General features: G+C 31.0%; 2 protein-coding genes across 7 annotated transcripts in view; one reads left to right on the top strand and one right to left on the bottom strand.

Annotated features, from left to right (window-relative positions):
• LOC109595351 (calbindin-32) overlaps nt 1-21546 on the bottom strand; it is a 94856-nt gene that overhangs the window by 21963 nt on the left and 51347 nt on the right. The window lies entirely within an intron of this gene.
• Nucleotides 6096-20886, top strand: LOC109595092 (probable cytochrome P450 6a13). Of its 3 annotated transcripts, none has more exons than XM_049970369.1 (5): nt 6096-6185; nt 18519-19090; nt 19425-19968; nt 20026-20277; nt 20627-20886. In XM_049970369.1, the coding sequence occupies exons 2-5, from the start codon at nt 18545-18547 to the stop codon at nt 20794-20796; spliced, it is 1512 nt and encodes a 503-aa protein (XP_049826326.1). In that variant the 5' UTR covers nt 6096-6185; nt 18519-18544; the 3' UTR covers nt 20797-20886. The 3 variants fall into 3 exon arrangements, with proteins under 3 accessions (XP_049826326.1, XP_049826325.1, XP_049826324.1); XM_049970368.1 differs by lacking the exon at nt 6096-6185 and adding an exon at nt 17954-18040; XM_049970367.1 differs by lacking the exon at nt 6096-6185 and adding an exon at nt 18321-18388.

The raw sequence follows: 21546 nt of genomic DNA, 5'->3' as shown, positions 1-21546 counted from the left end.
AGTAATTTATAAATTCAAATATATATAACATTTGGTTCACGTGTGAAATAAGAAATGATTAAAATTTTAAGTCAATCGGAAAACATATTGTGGGTTTTATGTTTAGTTTTTGTCACAATTTTTTTTTTAGTAATTTATACTGAACGTTTAACATACCTAGAGTACGAAGAAAAAATAAATTTAGCCAGTTAAACGAGTTTGAAAAAGTTGGCAGACATGGAGTGAAGAGAGTAAAAGAGGTAGACTAAGAGTTTCCGGAAGACTCAAAGCTACCACAGAGCCACAAGATTGACGTCTTAGATAATTGGCCCTATGGGACAGGATGAGTTCAATGATGATTGCTGTTTAGCTCCGTATAAAGTCCTGTGGGCAACGGATTTATCGCCCTATTTTGGACTTACCTCTAACAACAAGCCAACGTAGTGACTGGTGGATGGAAGGTTAACAGTGAGATGAGGAAAGGGATCATGTTTAGTGATGAATCACGCCATTGCTTGGACATGCACGATGATCAGGCGTTAGTAAGAGGATGACGTGGAGAAAACGTGATCCTCGCTTTGCCGTGGAGAGTCATGTTCTCAACATTGTGGGTTTTATGATGTGGGGAGCTATTGCTTATGATAGCAGGGCACCTTCAGTTTTCATTAGTAGCAATGTGACGTCCCAGGGATAGGTGGATGACATTTTGGGTCCATATTTTCTTTCCTACATAAGAAGATATTTTGGACTAATTTTTCAGCAATATAATACCTGTATACATATTCCTAGGAATACATTAAACTCCTTAGGAGCTTCCTAGGTAAATTTACTGCCTTGGTCACCCAGGTCTCCAGACCTTTCCCCAATCGAACATGTGTTGGATATGATGAGGCGACGCTTAAGGAATTTACTCCACGGGCTCTTAATGACTAAGACGTCAGATTAAGATTTTTGTTTAATTTGTTAATCAATTATTATTCTGTATTAAAAAAAAAAATTGAAATAAATAAATCATTTCTAGGGGTTGAGTTTTTTTGGCATGCAGTACGTATTTAGTGATGCAAAATTAGGCAACTCATATTACAAATTTCACTCGTACTACCAGGTCGTACTTAGTTAAAATCTTACTATTAAAATAGATATTTCCTAAAGTCCCTTGATATTATGTATATGCATTAATGCTAAGTGAGTTTCTAAAGTTATAATAAAATCATGGAAATAGGGCATTCTCCTTCCTGAGAACGTTAATGCGACTGTAGAATATGAGAAAAATTTACATTTTAAAATTCGCGTATTGCGACCGGGTAACTTTAATATGACATATTTTACTTGGATATGGCTTTTTTAACAAATATCTCACTTTTTCCGCTGAATATTGCGTCAAACAATAAATTATACATGTTACGTTCTACATCCTTTTAACTGAGTGAATAATTTTTTCTAGACTTTACTGTGCTTTTTAATTTAAATAAATTTTAATAAGGACAGATAAATGGTAAAAACGTGATTGGCGTTAATAAACTCAAAATATCAGTTGTTACTTTTTATTTACTATAAGTAATCTTTTTTATAATACAATTATTATAATAATATTAATGAGCCGGCTATAAATATTAGTGGTTCTTTGTCCAAAACCTGTAAATTGTCAAAAACCGTTATCGATTCGTGACTGAAAATTCACTAATTCGTACCACGGAACTAATCCATCAAATTGATTTATCAGAGACGTACGACAGTTTGAAAGAGAATTATTCAAAATGTTCCACGTTCTCGTATTTTAGGAACGGTACCGATGATTTATTGAGGTCAACACATTCGGTAGTTTATGCTGATAATTTTTTAGCAGGATTAACTTTCTTTTGTGAACACATACACTTATAGTTGTTGGTTTGGCATTAATAATACCCAAGTTTACGAAAATCAAGTTGACTAATTATCGTAATTACTGTTCTGAGCTTTTTAGCACCAAGTTTGTCAAACCGTGATGATTATTAGACTTGGTTTTCCTTTTAATTTATTACACATTATTAAAGTACCGAGTAAAAACTAAGCGATTACACGTATAAAATACGAGTATGTCCCCAATTAAATTTCGTTTAATGCACCTAAACAGTGTGACAAAATGGAAGAAAAAACAATCTGTTTAAAAACAGGTGGTTTGGACCATCTGGATGGGGAAAATAAATTCTCGCCAGGACACAACTGCGGTTAATGTCACTTAAATTATAGGGATGCAAAAATAATTAACAAACTTCACAACGACAAGGGCGCAATTTATGAACCCTAATATCGTCGCTTTGGACCTGCGCCAAAAACCAAATTTGAAACTCGACAAAAGTTAGTTTGGTGCAAGTGAGCGATTTAAAATTTAATTAATTGACTGGCAAAAGCCTCGTTATCAAACGTACAATAAAGTTTAAGCGGTGATGAACAACTGAAATTATTTTATATTGGGGTTAAGGATAAACACTAGAAAATTAAATTAGTTTCATATATAATATCCAAGTGCATCCGGCTCGTAACAATACGATATATTTAAATTTCTGTATGTTTACACAAGCATAATCCGTATTCATGGCGGTGTCACGTAATATGTGTGTTTCATTAATTACCTTCAGCCTTGATTGTTCAACGTGAACGCCAATTTCCTATGTCCCATTTGTTTTCCGGTAGTTGTGTTTGCGATTGCCTACAACCGGTCTTCGGTCGACTAATCGAAACGTGAATTCGATCGAACTTAATTCGTTCCCATCATCGCGAAATTAAGTGATGAATTCAATGATAGTTGAAAATAGTAAACCGAAAAAGCGGAAACGTTAAACGAGCCCATAAAGACTCGATTGTTAAGGCTTTTGTAATTTTAAATAATTGTCTAATTATTTTTGAGCTTCACCCTCACCATTCACGCTTAATGCCACTACACTCGGATGCCTCATTTACTTTTAAAGTGATTATTTAACTAAATTCCGAAGCTCTCAGGACTACGGTTTGATTAATATTTTCAGTACATGGCACAATCTGTTGGCTGCGGGCCAATCTACTCTAATATATTCCGTACAAAAGTTTTCGTTAATTCCATATGTTTCTGCACTGTCGCAAATGAGTTTCCAATATGTTAGAAATCTAATTTTGATCCTAAGATGGATGATTAGTGCAGAAGATTAAACGAATATTCACTACAACGAACAGTGTTACTAATATTGTTTGAATGGGTAATTACACAAAATGTAAATGGGCGTATTAAAAATCTGAGAGGGAAATCTCTGGAGGCAAAAGTGTTATTGATTTTTATTCTGGACCACCTGTCATACGCCCACTGCACTTTTGAACAGAGAGCGAGACACTAATTTTTATGTGCGGTTGATGTTCAACTTTCTACTTCGGATTGCATTTTCCTTTTCTCAACTAAACTTTATTTTAACATACATGCAAATCAGAAAAAAGTACTCTGTGCTCTTGCATAATTACCGAGAGAAATTTTAGATTGGAACTAAATGAAATTTCTAAGAACTTGTTATTCAAAAAAATATCTACGTGCTGCTTTTTACAGTACATTTTTTGTTCGACTACATTCTATTTTATAAAGTAATTTCTGCAAATCCTGTATTTTCTAATAATAATAAAAGTAACAATAAAGGGGACGTGCAATTTATTTTGTATTTCGTCTGTTGAACCCGAGTGTAATAACTGTCCGTATAGAAATCGACGTTTCTCAATCAGCCATTATCGGGCCCTTTGTCTGCACTAAATTACCAACATCCTGAGGATCACGACTCCCATTCCACACACGCGAAAACGAGAAAAGAAAACCGAATGAAACCACTTTAAACATTTTATTTGTTCGCTAAACAACCACCACGTACGTAGTGTGCACATGTAACGGGTCACGCCATTGGTCATCCCCCGGAAGGATAATGGAATGTACTTGGATTTGTTGGGAGGGTTATCGTTCCGACATTTTCGCCGGCTGTTACGTTTAATTACGGACTGTACATGAGAATTGCGACCTGGACCAGGCTGCCATTGATAACGCTGCGATTGATCCCTTGTGGGGTCGGAGGGACAATGCTACACTGTTGACCCCGGGCGTGTCCTAGAGACGCTTAGTCTAGGGGCAAGAGACACCGTTATCATTGTAAGGATAGTGTAATTACCTCACGAAGTTAGCGAACAATTTAAACATTAAATGGATGTAATATAATTTCCTGCCTCACCGGTAATGTTAGCCAGATATATTTTGCGTAAAATGTTGTGACCATTTTACTACCAATAAATCGTTACCAAATGGTCTATAACAGCAAAAACATAATATGTTAAATTTACTTAGTTGTAAGTGTTGATTTTACTATAATGGTGGTGTAAACTAACCATATATCTCAAAGAATTTTCATTATTGGACTTTTTATGGGTCAAAAATGTTTCAATGTCAAGTTAATCCTCATGAAACTAGCCAATTAGTATGGAAACAGCAAGTGGCTTAAATCATTTCGAAACTCCATCTGTACTTGCATAAAATAAATATTATTCAAGTTAATAAATATGATGCCGGATTTTTCCGTCTCGAAAGTTACTATCCTTAGAGACAGTCAAAGGAGCTTTTTTGGCGGCATATCATGAATAAATCCTCGTTTATCTGACGGAGCATTTTTTTCGAATAGAATATCGTATGGCGTAAATTCTTAATAAGCATATTTCCTCGTCTAAATGTCTCCTTTTAGCCAGCGCTGAAGCCGGCTTTCTTTTTGAGAAAGGCCCCGAGCCTTAAAACTTTACAGTTATCTCGAGCACAACGGACATCAGTGTGGGCGCTCTTTTCTGCGACGTTCTCAAGATTAACGCTTGTACATTTCTCCATCTGTTTTTATCAACTTTATGGATGGTTTAAGCAAAGTTTTTATCACCGCTTTGCTGCAACGATTAAATTATCTGTAATTTCCGACAAATATCACTTTGTTACTACTGGAAGGTATGCCGGGGAAGTCCCGTTGTATCGGAGTGTCTTTGGAAGTTGGACATATTCAAGTTGTAAGTTGCAGGAACAATAGTTCACTGATTACTCGAGTTTACGAAGTTTGCTGGTGGAAATTGCAAAGCTTAGCCAAGTACTTTTAACTTCATTTTATAGAATGTTTAACTCGTAGAACTTTTGTCAATACGATTTCGGTAATATTTTTTGGATTGCTTGCATAAAAATGCTAATTTTATTAATTATTTGGTTAGTCGGGCAGTGATTTGAAATGATATGCCCCATCCTTAAGTCCCTTACCATAAATACATATTCATTGCAGCACGTTTTCGGTAAACAACATGCAAATTTTAGCCGTAATGTTAATGATTTACTGCTTTATATATTTCAAACCGTAATTTTTCGTCGTAAACAATCCGCTGTGTACCACTGAATGAGAAAATTAAAAATATTAAAATCATTCCTCGTTACATAATTAGATTCTTCGGAAGGATAAAGCTGACAGTAAACACACTTTACAATCTTCGGTAAATACAGGTCTCTTAATAAAAGTTCTTCCCGGAATGGGGAAATATAAGGGGCGAAATGCTTTGTTAACTGAACTCCACTTTTAAACTTTACCGGAGGCTCATTAGTTTTTAGTGAGGTTACAAAAGTTGCATGTAAATTTGAAAGTTTTGGTTTCATATTCATATTTAGCTGAATAAATACGTGTGCTGGCGATTTTATTGTGTTGAGCTGCATTAAATTACTGTGACCCGGTACGTTAATTTCGAAATTAGTTAGTTTGTATACCGAGACTAAATAAGGGATGTGCATAGGCAGCTTGTTTAACAACCACTCGGAACTAAAATTAATTTTCCTAAATGATAATAACGGAATTACAGCCACTAAAAAGTAAACTTGGATGGTTCTTAAACTGGAGCGTTATAAATGTAGTAACTAACGGATAAATAAAACCGGTTTACGATTGTACTAGGTGATCGTTCGATAGAAAGAAGATTTACATCAAACGTTGTGTGTAACAAACATTTATGTCGCCATAATTAGATACACTTAAATGTATGAAAAACGACAATCAAATAAACTGTAATCTCAGGTTTAATGACTAGTCACATGGTTTTGATATACTCGCATAATAGCTAACATAAAATTTTTATTTAAGTACATATTAAAGATCACAGTGATACGTATGTGAAAGTTAAGTGAGTAGTTCTGATTTATAAATTTTGAGTTATTCGTAAGTAGTTTTAATGATATTGTTGTTAAAATAAATAATTAATTATTAAATGCACTTGTTACTTGTACTTGGGTTTCATACAAGTACTAGATAGATATACATTAAAAATGTTTGCTTATTATTTAAATAATAACACACTGTAAATATGGTGTTTTGCTAATTAACCATATTAGAAATTCATAGATTTTGTTGTTAATTTTAATACTGAATTTGCATATGTATGGGCGGTTTCTATGTGATGACCAACCGCCATTAGATATGTTTATTTATTAATTATGGTCATAACTGTCTGTGTATTAATTTAGTTAAAAGTAGTTTTTTGAGAAAAATATGACTTATTATTTTTACTTTGAAATTTTGTATGAATAATGACATATTGAATATTGCCGAATGGTAGTACCATGTACAGTAGTGGCTACGTGAATTGGATGCCAGTACCTATGTTTATTGTATTATTTTATTTTTAAAAAATCACGTATTTTTTATTTTTCAACAAAATTATAGCAACCTTTTACTTTATGGTCTTTCATTAAATTCACTGAGAGAATTTAAATCGATTATTTACTTTTGCTACTTCGTTGCTTATTATAATTATTATGCTTATTATAATTATTTAATCATTGTCACAAATTGGTTCAAAATCCAAAGCATCGATATTTTGATATCACCGTCCCAATCTCCAGACATCAACCCTATAGAAAACATGCTTATAATTTGACATAAAATTTTACAAAATTTAAATGAACTCAGGACATCAATTCAAGAAAGAGTTAATGTTAAATTAAATATCACAAAATTAATCATTAAGAATCCATATCAAAATTAAAGTTGCTAAAATCCAACTCAATTCAGAAAAAAAAAAATAAAAATTTAATTTGATATTTCTTTCACCAAATTGATTAAAATTAACTGAATGTTACAGAATAGAATTAAACTTTTTTCAATGTTTGGGATTGGTAGTTGCTTCGTCAAATACTTTGCTACGTATATACAGAGAAAAAAGCAAAAACATTGTTCAGAAAAATACTGGATATTTTGTATTGTAACTACTTTTTAAAATGTTTATTAAAAAAAAGTTTATTTATATAATAATCATATGGTAGTAAGGTTTGTTTAACCTACTATTGAAAAATGTGTAATACAATAAATATCCTGTATTTAGATTACCATCCAATTTTAAACATACCATTCCAACAATAAGAATCTCCTGTTGAAGTTATAGAAACTGTATATTTTATAAAAAGAATTAATCTATTAATTTACATAAATTATAAAATAAAAATTCTAATAATATGGAGTTTCATAGAAAAGTATATTATTATCTAAATATTTAACATGAAATTTGATAAACGACTCAATTAGGAAAGTGATTTGGTAAACTCGTTATATACTTCTCACGTTCTGGTCATAAACCATACCCTAAACAAACTTATTTAGATCTCATGGCTGATACGAAGTATTTATGTCTTCCTATTCGGAAATAAATTCTTACTCCTAAAGAAGTAAATGTTAAGAATTTACATGAACAATACGTGTGTAATAATCTGCGTTTTAAAATGCTTCGTTTAAATAACTTGATCATTGTCCGTGTTTTTTTTTTACTTAATAATTGGACAAGCACATATTATACTTGATTTGCCATTGTGATGTATGGGTAAATGAAAATCTAATTGTGATGATTTGTTTAATAATTGTATCTATTAGTATTGCGGTATCTTTTTATGACTAGGCACTTCCCCTGTTGTATATTTATCAATAATAAATACCTAGTCATTTCAATTTCATATACAAATGATGCTGTTTCGGTTTAATAATTCAAACTAATGGTTTTTTAAAGACGCAACGCAAACTGAAATCCATTACACCAGGTACGTTTTATTATCCAGAAATACAAAAATAAATAGAATTCCGTGATTCATTCACTATAATTCTGTGGAACGACGGATATGAAAGATGTAGCCTGGGCGTTCGGTCGAGTAATTTGCACGAGAGGAGATAAAATATGAATTTAAGTTGCCAGACGGCAAAGCTTATTGGAAAATCCTCAGTCGCGTTTTTCGGCTCAGATTTCCTAGCTACATTAATATTTCCATAATTCAGCCCCGGAATTGAATTACTGATAAGATAGGTCTACTGATAAATTTAAGAATCTCCCAGACCTGACAGCAATAATTATTCATCCGAGCAATATTAAAATACCATAATGTAGACTGTTTCTCTTTTTTTTAACAAATTGTGGTCCGTCATCTGTTTCTCAAACATTCTAACGGTATAATTTTGTCAATTTTTTGCCAGTCTGATACACAACGCTGACCTATTTACTATTTGTTTTTGCAGGTCTGATTCATATCAGACGGGCAAAAAGAGAATCGATAATGTATTGTTCGTTAGGTTAAAGTGTGTTGATCCTCGACGTTCTTTTTTTTTCACCACGAAATATATGAATACATACTTTCGGATTATACTTTGAAAATGTATTACGGTTTAGTAATGTGTAGGCTGTCGGCTCATTCTTTTATTGAATGTTACAAAAACTTATCGTTTGTTGTTTGTGAAGGAAACTTAGCGAGGATTATCCTGTAAGGAGCTTAGTGTGAGGCATCCTTTTAAGCGCAGTAACGAGGTTACACAGGCGATATTAGAAAACGTGCAGATATAGGTTAAATGTCAGATCAACTCGTAATGATAAGTTTAAATTACTTATTTAGAAAAAAAAAAAATTAACACGATGCATTTAGATTTGGCACCAAATAATCTTGTATTTTTATCATTTGTGTGTTTACTCATTTTCAAACAATCGACATGTGTCTCATATCCTTTTGGTGCCGACGATTTTGTAACTAGGTGGATAGTTGTTGGGTACGTAGTCCGAAATAGCCATTATCTTTCGTCAGTCTTATTCTTTATCACATACTTTTCACATTATTTATTATACTGCGTGCAAAAAAAATTGCAACACCTATATATAATTGATTTATCCATTTATTTTAAATATAAACCTAATACTAATATAAAAAATTAAACAAAAATCTTAAAAGCATCAATTGCCAGAAGCTAATAATGGATAGGACACCTTCTTTGATTAAGACACTCATTGACACGTCGTGGCATCGATCTAATGAGATTATCGACATTTTCTTGTGGTATCTCATCCCCCACGAACTGAATCTGACGTTTCTTCATTAAGAGCAAGAGGGCGCTGTAAATTTCTTAAGCGGGTAGCCAAGGCAGTAAATTCAGATGGGAGGAAGTTTAATGTATTCCTGCTGAAAAATTAGTCCGAGGTATCTCCTTATGTAGGGAAGAAAAGAAGGCTTCAAAACGTCATCCACGTATCGTTCGAACGACATATTGCTACTAATGAAATCTAAAGATGACCTGCTACCATAAGCAATATCACCCCATAGCATTAGACCCATAGTGGTGTGAACATGACTCTCCATGGCAAAACGAGAATCACGTTTTTCTCCACGTAGTTGTCTTATTAACGCATGATCATTACCAAGCAAAAGCATGATTCATCACTAAACACATTTTGATATCATTCCTCATCTCACTGTTGATGTTCCATCCAACAGTCATTATGTTGGCGCCTATGGTTTGCTGGTAAAAATATGTCCAAAAATGGGCGATAAATCTCTAGGTCAATACTAAGTACACGCTTGATTGAGGTACCTTAAATATATGAAAAAAAAAAAATAACAAAAAACCGACAATACTTTTTCCGATTGAATTCAAATTTTAATCTTTTCTTTTTCAATAGTATCCACTTATATATAAATTTTTTTACAATTAGTATAATTTTTATATTGGCTCTGACTTCTAATTTAGAAAATACAAAATAAAAATCACTGTTTATGTGTGTGTATTATTGTGTAAGTATCGACACAGGAAGACTGCTGAAGAATGGAATCAATATTTCTTCAGATGCCGTAGGTACAGGTCTCACTGCTGAGTCTGAATTAGGAGATGTTTATTTGTGTTTCTTATTCCTTTGATATTTACGAGAGAAAAATAACAGTTTTTGTGGTGGTTTAGCGGTCTCTGTAAATCATTTGTATACCAAACTTTAGATACTGATTCTTTTCCTCCACTGTCGCAAATGTTCAACACAATGTTTTACATACGAAATGTGGAGCCCAAGACTTATCTTGGTCTCTCAAAGAAACATCAAAGTATGCTAAACATTTTCACAGATGTAGGTTTTCTACATTCTTTCAAAGTGTATTTGACATATACGTAAAAAAAGTTTGGGTGATTTACACGACTATATCCGTTTTAGTTTAGAGTTTTAATACTAAACAACGGCGAAAATCCACACAAAATAATAGCACAACTTTACTCAAGAAAAGTCAATAACAATTTGAGTTGGGTAAAGCAGAGGTAGACATATGGTAATGTGGGCCTAGTGGGAGATTAAACTGGTATATGAAGGTCGGTCGCATCAGGGATTGTAAATTTCTGTTTTGACCTCAAAAGATATCTTTATTCCTTTTCTTATCCCTTTTATCAGTTTGAAATGCAATTAACCTGAATCTCAAAAAATACAGCTGATAGCATTAAACGTGTCCTAAATTATTTCTTTGCTTTCCAGCATCAAAAAAATCACTCCATTGTTTATCTGCTGAACAATTTTATCCCCCTTGAGTGCTCACGCATCATTAATAATAGTTATCTTAACCCCCCGAAAGAAGACAAACTAATTTCGTCGTTTGCGGATCGCCTTTGTCACACAATCCCGCACCTTTGTTCGGCCGCAATCCGCAACGAAATTACCGCTGTTCCCTTTTCAGAATGGGACGCGTCCGTCGTACGTTAACTAAACGCCGTAATTTAATAACATGCGAAACACTTGACGAAATACAATTACACAAACGAAATTAACTTTGCGTTGAATTAACGCGGGACTTTGCGGCTTCGTGTTTGACGACACGTGTGTGCCGAAATTGAGGCGACGTCACAAGAGCGCGATGTCACGGAACCCGGGGTGCCATCCGCGTTCCCGTTTTCCAATGGAACGTGATGGGATATTTCGTCAGTGTCGCCTACGGAATGAATATGTTTTCTTGTAGGATATGTGTCTGGTTGATGCGTGAATGGAATAAGTTTTGAAGAAGTTTTTTGATTATTCAACTTTTTTGTGGTTTTTAGAAGTGAGTACGTTTAGATGCCTTCAGTAAAGGAATGATGAGAAAGTTAAATAATAAAAATTACGGAACTGTTTAATTAGCAGACGCCCTTCAAGAAAAGGGAAGTTTTAAATTGAAGGCAGATTTACATAATACAACATAAAAAGGTTGTTATGGAACGAAGAATACATTTAATTAAGAACAGATAGATAAATCTAAATTACTTTTTATATTCCTTTTGTTCAAGCTTTATTACATCAATTTTATTCCGGCTTCAATCAGGGGAGTAAACTGGATTGTAAATGTTTTACAATTACTCTAAATTTAGGAATTTAAATTGAGAACAGTTAGTTAAAAACATATATATTTTTTTGTTAATTAGGGGCTGCACATAAAGGATATCAGTTCAACCTAGTCCAGAATTCACACGTCTCCTCCTCTTTAAAGAACAAAATTAGGCAACGCATCCAGAAATATTAATCGACTTGTTTATATTTGCTTTTTTACTTTACATATTTGGATTTTATTTATTTTTCTATCCATATATTTTAATTTAGTTAGTGACTAAAAATAACTATCCCGAATTTTAATAACTTTGATGAGAGACGAAACAGTTGACAGTAAAGTAACTGTCTTAATAATTTAAATTTAAAAATTCAATTTGTAATTTAAATTTATAATATTTAATTAAAACGTTAAAAATTAAAAATAACAATATAAATTTAAAAAATTAAAATCATAATATTTGAAATTTATTGAGGTTAATTTATACTAAAAAAAATAATTAAATAATTATTTAATTATTATTAATTTATTTAATATTAATCTTGAAAAATTAAAAATAATTTAATTTAATATTTAATTTACATTTGTAATATTTAATTATTATTAATATAATTAATATTAACCTTGAAAAATTAAAAATAATTTAATTTTATATTTAATTTACATTTGTAATATATAATTATTATTAATATAATTAATATAAACCTTGAAAAATTAAAAATAATTTAATTTACATTTATAATATTGATTAAGCTTAAATAATTAAAAGTAAACATTTAAATTAAAAAAAAAATAAATTATTTAATTTGAATGTATAATAATTATAATATTAAATTCAAAAAATTAATGCTAATTATATTAAATTATTTAATTAAAATTTATAATATGTGAAATATTAAACTTTAAAAAATAATAATTTAAGAAGTTAAAAATTCTTTTTGTAATGGTAGAAGTTTAACAAAAAATTAAATTAGTAATAATGTAAACTTTGATACATTTGTGGCAGATAGTGGTAAAAATCCATCCGTCCAACATAACATCCGCCGATTCAATTGAACCTCTTAGTATTTATCTCTATATTTAATTATCAAAAAGTGGGCGACTAAAATAGATTGTGCCCCTTCTCCTCCTTGTCCGCTTTCGCCCGATTTCAATTGACCCCTGACCGCTTTGTCGCGGACATCTTTTACAAAAGATCCTTTTGTTTATCTCCAACACAACGAGTGTTTCTGAACTTCCAATAGCACCGACAACTAATGTGCAAAAACAATAAAACAAAAAACTTTCGTTGACATGTTTTTGTGATGACACTCCATATAAAAATTGGGCACACATAAATTTTGACGAGAAAAAAGGTGACGAACTACATTTTATTGGGGGCGTCTCAATAAAACTGAAACACGACCGCATTAACGCGCTTAAAATTGAACCGTGCTCCATAAAACACTCCGACCATTTAAACATTTTAGAGGCTTTTGCCGCCGTTTAATCGAATTGACGTTCAAAAGTCGCACAGACCGAAATAAAATTTACGTCGCGTATGAATCCATCGCGGGTCCAACTACGACGACGTATCGGGCAATGAAAATGCCTGGCGAGGCGTCCGCCTAATGGTCCCTGAGAGGATTTTGCGACGCGGCAAGGCCAGGTGGTGTCCTGAATATATTCCCGATGATGGTGATTCCGCAGATCCTGCGGCATTTGTCAATGTTACATTTATCAAATTCGGGTTCACGTTCGTGCCGCAATCTCCGCGAAGCAAAGTTTTTTTGCCGCCTATTTATTATTTTAAACGTAACGTGAATTATATAAAGATGGATCGATGTTTTTTGGTAATAATTAAACAAATAAAACGCTGCTGAAGCTAAATTATGATGGATGGATGGGTTCATTAATATGTTATTACGTTATCATATATTCTTCATTCATTCATTCAAGGGACGCCACTCAACTTTCCATTTATATTTTTACAATTTACATCTGGTGTTTGGCTGAAGTTATACAGGATAACGCTTTATCCTCGGGAAAGGGGAACGTGATAAGACGTTTCGAAACGTACGAAAATATTTATAGTGGAAACCTTTCCCGGAACGTAAATCGTCCCTTCACAAACATTAGACATCCGAGAATGAAACACGGTAATAATATACATGGAAAGCACAATAATAACAAAAGTACGGTATAGAGAACTGAAGTTTCATTGCGTTTTTATGTGTAGCCTGAGTTGCACGTTTATATTCTTGCAGTTATATATCCTATAAAAGCGTAAGCCGCCCTGCGGGAAATTCAATTTCCTAAAGATAAATATGAAATCGTCGAAATAAACAACGATAAATTTGTGTGATGTAAGCCCGATAAAAAAAATGATATACAGAACAAAATATGCGTGCATGCGACTGTTAATGTTAGGAATTTCATAAAAACGGTAATTAATTAGTTAATGAAGGGCAATTATGAGTTGTGTATTTTGTTTGAATTATACTTTTATTAGTAGTTTAATACTAATTGTTTTTTAAGTTATTTAAACGTGGAAATTGAGTACAAAATAAACATTATATTATTTACTAATCAAAATATTATCCAAACACGGTTGCACAAATAATTATATGATTATTTAAATTATTACTTATATCTGTGTTAAATAAGCATTTTATTGTTTAAATATTTAATAGTATTTGAACCTTGTACATTAATTTTCTTCCAGACGTTTTAAATTTGGTTAAATTGCTTGACTTAACTGTAAGCTTATATAGAAGTAAACACTGAGTTACGTTATGAAAAGGCTTAAGAAATAAATTAATATCTCTTAACATTGAAACAATAAATATTAACAAATACACTTGTTCACAAATTTACACATTCACACTAATTCATGTGCTCTGAACACGAAAATTATATTTATTATTATTATTTTTTCATTCACCTGAGTCAAATTTGTGCTTTTGAGTTTATCATTTTGATACATGAATAATATATTTGAATGGTGAGTAAATTATTCATTCAACGGTACCTAATTCGTCTCCATCGGAATAAAAATAACTTAGTTAAAGCGATATAAAATTCAAATTTTACGTTATTTGGGTCTATTTTTAGTCACTATGCCATTTAATTGTTTTTCAATATAAAATAATTTAAATATTCAATTACATTTTCGATTACTTACAAATAATTACAATACAAGTTAAAATAATATAAAAATCGAATATTTAAATTTACTTTGTTTACCATTGTTTCAAATCGTTGTAATTGTATAAACTAATGATTAAATGTGAAAATTGACGATAATTTGAATTTTAACTAACGAAAATGAAAAATTAGGGATACTTAAATTATCTATTGTTCAAAAATGACTCAAATGATGAAAGTAACTAAAAATAGTAATAATAAAAAATTTCTAGAGCTGTACCTTATTTATTTTTTTGTGCATAATTTTCTCATCTCTCTGATGAAATGTTATTGATTCCAATGTGACTTGCCGTTAATTCTGAATGCTGTTTTAAATAAAATGATAATTTGCCATTATCTGCGTGAGTGAATGAAAAAAAAAAAAATAATTTGTTCAGTTAACCCATATCATATATGTAAAAAAGTTTATATATTTTTGTTGTGTTGTTTTATTGAAATTTGTAAATATAAGATATTCTTCAATAAAAATCATTTTAAAAATAAAAGAAATGGTTTAAGAAATTGATTGATTGATATTATCGGTTATTACTGTGCTGTAGTTTGGAAGTTTTCACAAGGCAACGACGATTCAAAAAACACATCTAGGATTGCAAAAAAAATGGTTTTTGGATCAGATGGCGAATATGTTCTCCCAAAGCCCTCACAAAGTCCGGACGCAATAAATCCAAATATTATACAAACACGGTTGCACAATTAATTATATTATTTAGATTATTATCTATATCTGTGAAAAACAAGCATTTTATTGTTTAAATAAATAGTATTTCAACCTTGTACTTTAATTTTCTTCCAGACGTTTTAAATCTGGTTAAATTGCTTGACTTAACTGTAAGCTTTTGTTGAAGTAAACACTGAGTTACATTTTGAAAAGGCTTAAGAAATATTAATTTATTTATTATATTAATTTATTTCTTATATTATATATTTTATATTAATTTATATTTTCTCTTCATTAAAATAATAAATATTAAGGAAAAAATCTTAAAATATAAACAATAAAATTTATTATTATTTTAATTTTGTTGTATTGGTGGTACTTTTTGGTTTATCATTTTGATATATGAATATTATATTTGAATGGTGAGTAAATTATTCATTCAACGGTACCTCTCGATTCGTCTCGATCGGAATAAAAATAACTTAAAATTTAAATTTTATGTGATTTTTGTCTATTTTTAGCCACTTTTGCCATTTAATTTTTTTTCAATATCAAATAATTTCAATATTCGATTACATTTTTGATTAATTACAAGCTAAAATCATAGTATTCCTATATTACAATCGATAAGAAAAATAAATGTTATAATGGGAAAAAACGAATATTTAAATTTACTTGATTTACCATTGTTTCAAGTCCTTGGAATTGAATAAACTAACGATTAAAAATGAAAACTTATTTGAATATTTGAATTATATGTTATTGAAAAAATTACTCAAATGATGAAAGTAACTGAATTTAGACAAAAGTTATAAGATATTTCTACAGCTGTACCTTATCTATTTTTTTCTTATTGAAATGGATTAGATACCGTTGGAGGTATAATTTTCTCATCTTTCTGATGAAATATTATTGAGTCCAATATGACATGCCGTTAATTCTGAACGCCGTTTTAAATAAAATGATAATTTGATGAAATGAAAAAAAAAAAAAAATAATAATTTGCTTACTACACCCACATTAAATATGTAAAAAAATTTATATATTTTTGCTGTGTTGTTTTATTGAAATTTTTAAATATAAGATTTTACCAGTGGCATTTAATTTTTTTGTCACGATTTAGTAGAAAATATTGTTCAATAAAAATCATTTTAAAAATAAAGGAGGTGTTTTAAGAAATTGATTGACTGGTAATATCCCAAGATTTCGGTGCAGGTGTTTCTAATCATTGTTGTTAAAAAACATTTTATATCCTACACAGAGTTTGTCAGAAATCATGAACTGGACCCCACGCATGAAGAATTTAGGACGGTGGAGTGATGGAACCAAGTATAAGTTCTTTGGATCAGATGCTAAGCAATATGTAAGGAGGCCAGTTGGAACGAGACACCATTTTAAGTATCAAAAACCGACAGCTAAACACGGTGGTACAAATATTATGGTATGGGGATGTTTTTTGGCATATTGTAGACAAAATATCGATAAGGATATCTTATGCAGGCCTTTGTGAAAAATAATTTTCCTGTAGTTTGGAAATTTCAACAAGATAACGTTACACATCCAGGCTTGTAAAAAATTGATTTTGTGATCAGATGGTGAATTTTCTCCCATAATCCTCACAGAGTTCGGACTAGAAATATGGGTAAACATTCCTGTGGAAGTGTGTCGTTTATTAAATAAATTGATTATGCTACCAAATATTAAATAAATAATAAACATTTCCAAGTTTATTTCGTGTATATCATATTATGCATACATATGTCGACGACCACTTTTTTATTTATATGTTTTTTGATAGAAAATTATTTCTTTTTGCTATTACTGTTTCTACTCGATCAGAAATAAATCTAATGTAATGAAAATAAATTAAAATTTATTTCATATTTTTGACAGCCACTGTATATATTTATATTTATAAACCACACTGTATATATATATAACACACAGTGCGTGTGTTATCTACAACAAATAATTGTTTATCAAGGTAAACGTATAATAGAAATTTATACTGCGAAATAAACAAAGAATAATTGAAGTAAAACGGACCGGCGGTTTTTATATTAATGATGCCATTTGTCCCAAGATCCGTATATCTTTCATTTAGTCGACGTATTAGGATATCCATTTTATTCTAGACGTTCCAAAATCCACATGACGGATTTTAAGTCTCGAACAACAAATCGTTCAATTTGCCCCTGCAACTGGGCCTTGTCTCTTACCCTCTCTCTTCTGCACCACCCTATAAAACTAAAAAGTCGTAAGTAATATTGCAGAGCAATCCCAAGCGTAAACTTTTCTTTCGCAGCAAAATTGGCAACCTGTAATATCGACAAACTAAAAAAAGTTTAATTAGGGTAACTTATTTCCTCGAAGATTTACCCCCCGAGCACCAGAAGTACTTTTGTGGCGTCATTCATGGATCGCAGTCTTAATATATGTATTATTATTTACATGCTATTAGATAATAAACCCGAGTCATATATATAGATTGTTCAATATATGCGTACTGGCTCATATCAATCTTATTTGTGAGTTGAAAAAGTGACATGTACAGTTGTTGCTTGTGAACTGTGCATTCTGTTTCAATCTAAAGTCAGGTAATAAACACAATGATTTTATCTATAATTTTTTTAAGTAAGTTGGCGTGACGTTAATAAATATTTTTGTTTTAAAAAAATTATGAACATAAATTCTATTATAAACATGAAGAATAATATTATACATATTATATATTATACAATATATACATGTACATTATATCATTTTAAGTATGTCCTTGAGAATTAATGTTTAATAAACATCAATTTAACTACTTAAAAACAAAAGTACTTTAATGGTTTCTAATAATAAATTAGAGTAACTAAACATTTTTTATTGTAATTGTTTGTTTGTGCTATCGTGTCTATTATTGTGTATATTATTATGTATTTATAAAACACTTTAAGGTAGAATATAAGTATTTAATCCTTGATCTAGTATTCGATTTTATAAATAAAATCAACGTAAATTATACAAAAAAAAAAAATAATGATTTTATGTACATACACAAACTCATAAACATTGTTTTTATTTCAGATACTGTACTTCAGTATTGAAACAAGATGGGCATTTTATTTCCAACTTTATTGGGAGATTTGGTGGCTCTTATAATAACTGTGACGGCCTTAATAATAATTTATTTCCAATATGCCTATACCTACTGGGCAAGGAAGGGAGTGCCGTATATCCAACCAAAATTTCCGTTGGGAAATTTGAAGACTTTCATTGTAAAATCCTATGTCGTTGGTTCGGACAGTGCCAGTTTCTACAAAGAATTGAAGAGCAAAGGTCATAAATTTGGCGGAATTTTCACCTTGTGCCGACCTGTTTTGGTTTTAACGGATCCAGATTATGTCAGAGACATTATGACCAAAGATTTTCACAATTTTATTGCCAGAGGAGGTTACCACATCGACGAAGATCCATTGTCAAATCATTTGTTTAATGTGGGAGAAAAAACATGGAAAGGAATAAGATCGAGATTGACGCCCACATTTACGACAGGAAAAATGAAGATGATGTTCCATACTGTTGTAGAATGCAGCAAATATATGGATGAATATCTGAGTCAAAAAGCGGCCGTTAACGAAAACATTGATATATTGGACGTAAGTTAAACGAGGGCATTGATAAGATACATTATAATATTACAACCGATTTTATAATGAATATAAATTGTTTCGATGACCTTGATATAATTATCATTGTAATAAAGTATAAATGTTCCTATCAATTAAATGTATATCCAATTATAATTTTAATTATTTTCTTTCATATTGTCTTATAAATTTAATATGACTCAATTTTTTCATCGACCATATTCTAAGCTTAAAATTTGCCTTGAATGAGATGTGCAAAATTTTCTTAACATGATCCTGTTGTGCCAATAAACTCCTTTACACAGAATTTTAGTTAAGAAAAAATAAAACTTATATTTTTTAGGTGGTAGCCTCATTTACCACGGATGTAATTGGAGCATGTGCTTTCGGCATAAACTGCAACAGTTTTAAAGGCACAGAGGGTGAATTCAGGGCAATGGGCAGAGAGATCTTCATCAAACGTACTTTGTGGAGTAAAATAAAGACGCTGCTTGCAGGGACTATTCCGGAACTGGCGATGAAATTGAAACTGACAGTTGTTAGGGAAGACGTGTCCAATTTTTTCTTTGGCACTGTACAAAACACCATTAAATACAGAAACCAGAACAACGTTACTAGGCCTGATTTCCTACAGTTGTTGATCAACATCCAGAAGGAAGACCCTAACTTCACCATGAACGATTTGGTGGCTCAAGTGTTCTTATTCTTTGTTGCTGGTTACGATACTTCTGCGGCAACCATGACTTTTACCATCTTCGAACTGTGCAAAAATCCTGATATCCAGGAAAGAGTTAGAGAGGAAATCCTTGAGGTGCTCGAGAAAAACAACAACGAAATCACGTACGAAAGTTTGAATGAGATGAAATATTTGGGACAAGTGATCGACGGTAAGACGGTATAGTTTATTTCTATTGACAAATTATTAACATATCTATTAATTATAGAGGCTTTGAGGATGTATCCTCCGGTTCAAACTTTAACCAGAACTTGCACGAAGGATTATACACTAAGAGATACAAATATTATCATTCAAAGAGGTACGCCAGTCTATATTCCATTATGTGGCTTCCATATGGATCCAGAATATTATCCTGAACCAGAGAAATTCGACCCGGACCGATTTTCACCGGAAAACAAAGCGCTTAGACATCCATACGTTCATTTACCTTTCGGGGAAGGACCCAGAAATTGCATAGGTAAATTTAATTATTTGATATACGTAACATAAGTGACGGGAAATACATATTTCGTATTAAACTAGAACTGTAATAACTGCATGGCACAGTTCTACATGACTGCCACAAATCACGTCAGAGTCTGAAAATATTCGTATGACATATTACTACTATATATTACTGTAGTAAATAAAGTTTGTGGCTTATACAGTTCCAAATATTTACTGAATTTCTCTAAAGTTGCTGCAGCGTAGGTACTTCTCCCTTACTTGACAGTTTTTGTGGCCTCGTAAAATTTATGTCTACCACGGAATATTTACTGTGTTACTGTGTACTTGAAGTGCAGATTAATTTTTATTATTTTTTGCAGGCTTAAGATTCGGTGTTATGCAATCTAGACTTGGACTGGTGAGAATTTTAAAGGATTATAGACTGAGCCTCAGTCCGGATACTAAGGTTCCCCTGACTTTTGACGGTACATTCTTTTTGGTCAGATCTAATGAAACAATCCTAGTGAAGGCTCAGAAAATCAAAAGTTAATAGGGATAGAAATTCGATTTGTTCCTAAATATTTTTTAGTATTTTTTATTATAACTATTTTATTAGTTTATAAATAAATTATTAGATAATTCTGTGTGATTTATTTAAATTATTTATTACTAGTTTGTTTTGATTCTTAAATTAATGGAAATTTAACAAATAAATTAGAAACGCACTTGTTTGGTAGATGTGGTATCAAAACACACACGTTTAACTTTCTTTATTTTATTTTAACATTTATTTGATTTGTATAAAAAATAATGTTGCTGTGAATACAAAGTCCACATTATAAATTAGCAAGGTTCAAAGATTAGTTTCTTATACGATTATAATTGTTTTGATAGCGATTAATTTATAATGATCTTTTCTACTGGATTCTGAAGATCTGAATTTGTAATGAGCTTTTTAAAAATAGCTTTAGGCAAAGGCATTGTTATGTGCTAATAATTATAAACCGCCTATTTATAAGTTGTAGTTATTAATGAGTTTATGTTTTTTTGTAATTGATGATCATGAATGTTTTTTATGTGATAAATCTAAATCATTTATTAATAACAATGCATGTTCGTTGTTCTTAAAGAACCATCACATTAGTGTATATTTGATATAACTATTTATCCAACTATTCTAAATTTAATTTAATTAAAAATCATATTATAAATATTTCTGTCAATGATGGATTGATTATATCAATATATATTTAAAAATAACATTTATACCTGTTAAAATTTATGCATAAAAATAGATCAG

Source organism: Aethina tumida, chromosome 1, assembly GCF_024364675.1.
Source record: "Aethina tumida isolate Nest 87 chromosome 1, icAetTumi1.1, whole genome shotgun sequence".
Lineage (NCBI taxonomy): Eukaryota > Metazoa > Arthropoda > Insecta > Coleoptera > Nitidulidae > Aethina > Aethina tumida.
This window is presented reverse-complemented; position numbering and strand designations above follow the sequence as displayed.

Bases quoted from the DNA above. Each gene is read 5' to 3' on its own strand.
- LOC109595092 (XM_049970369.1), top strand. From the start codon at position 18,545: ATGGGCATTTTATTTCCAACTTTATTGGGAGATTTGGTGGCTCTTATA. The intron at 19,091-19,424 runs GTAAGTTAAACG...TATATTTTTTAG, and splicing joins AAAACATTGATATATTGGAC to GTGGTAGCCTCATTTACCAC. The intron at 19,969-20,025 runs GTAAGACGGTAT...TATTAATTATAG, and splicing joins TTTGGGACAAGTGATCGACG to AGGCTTTGAGGATGTATCCT.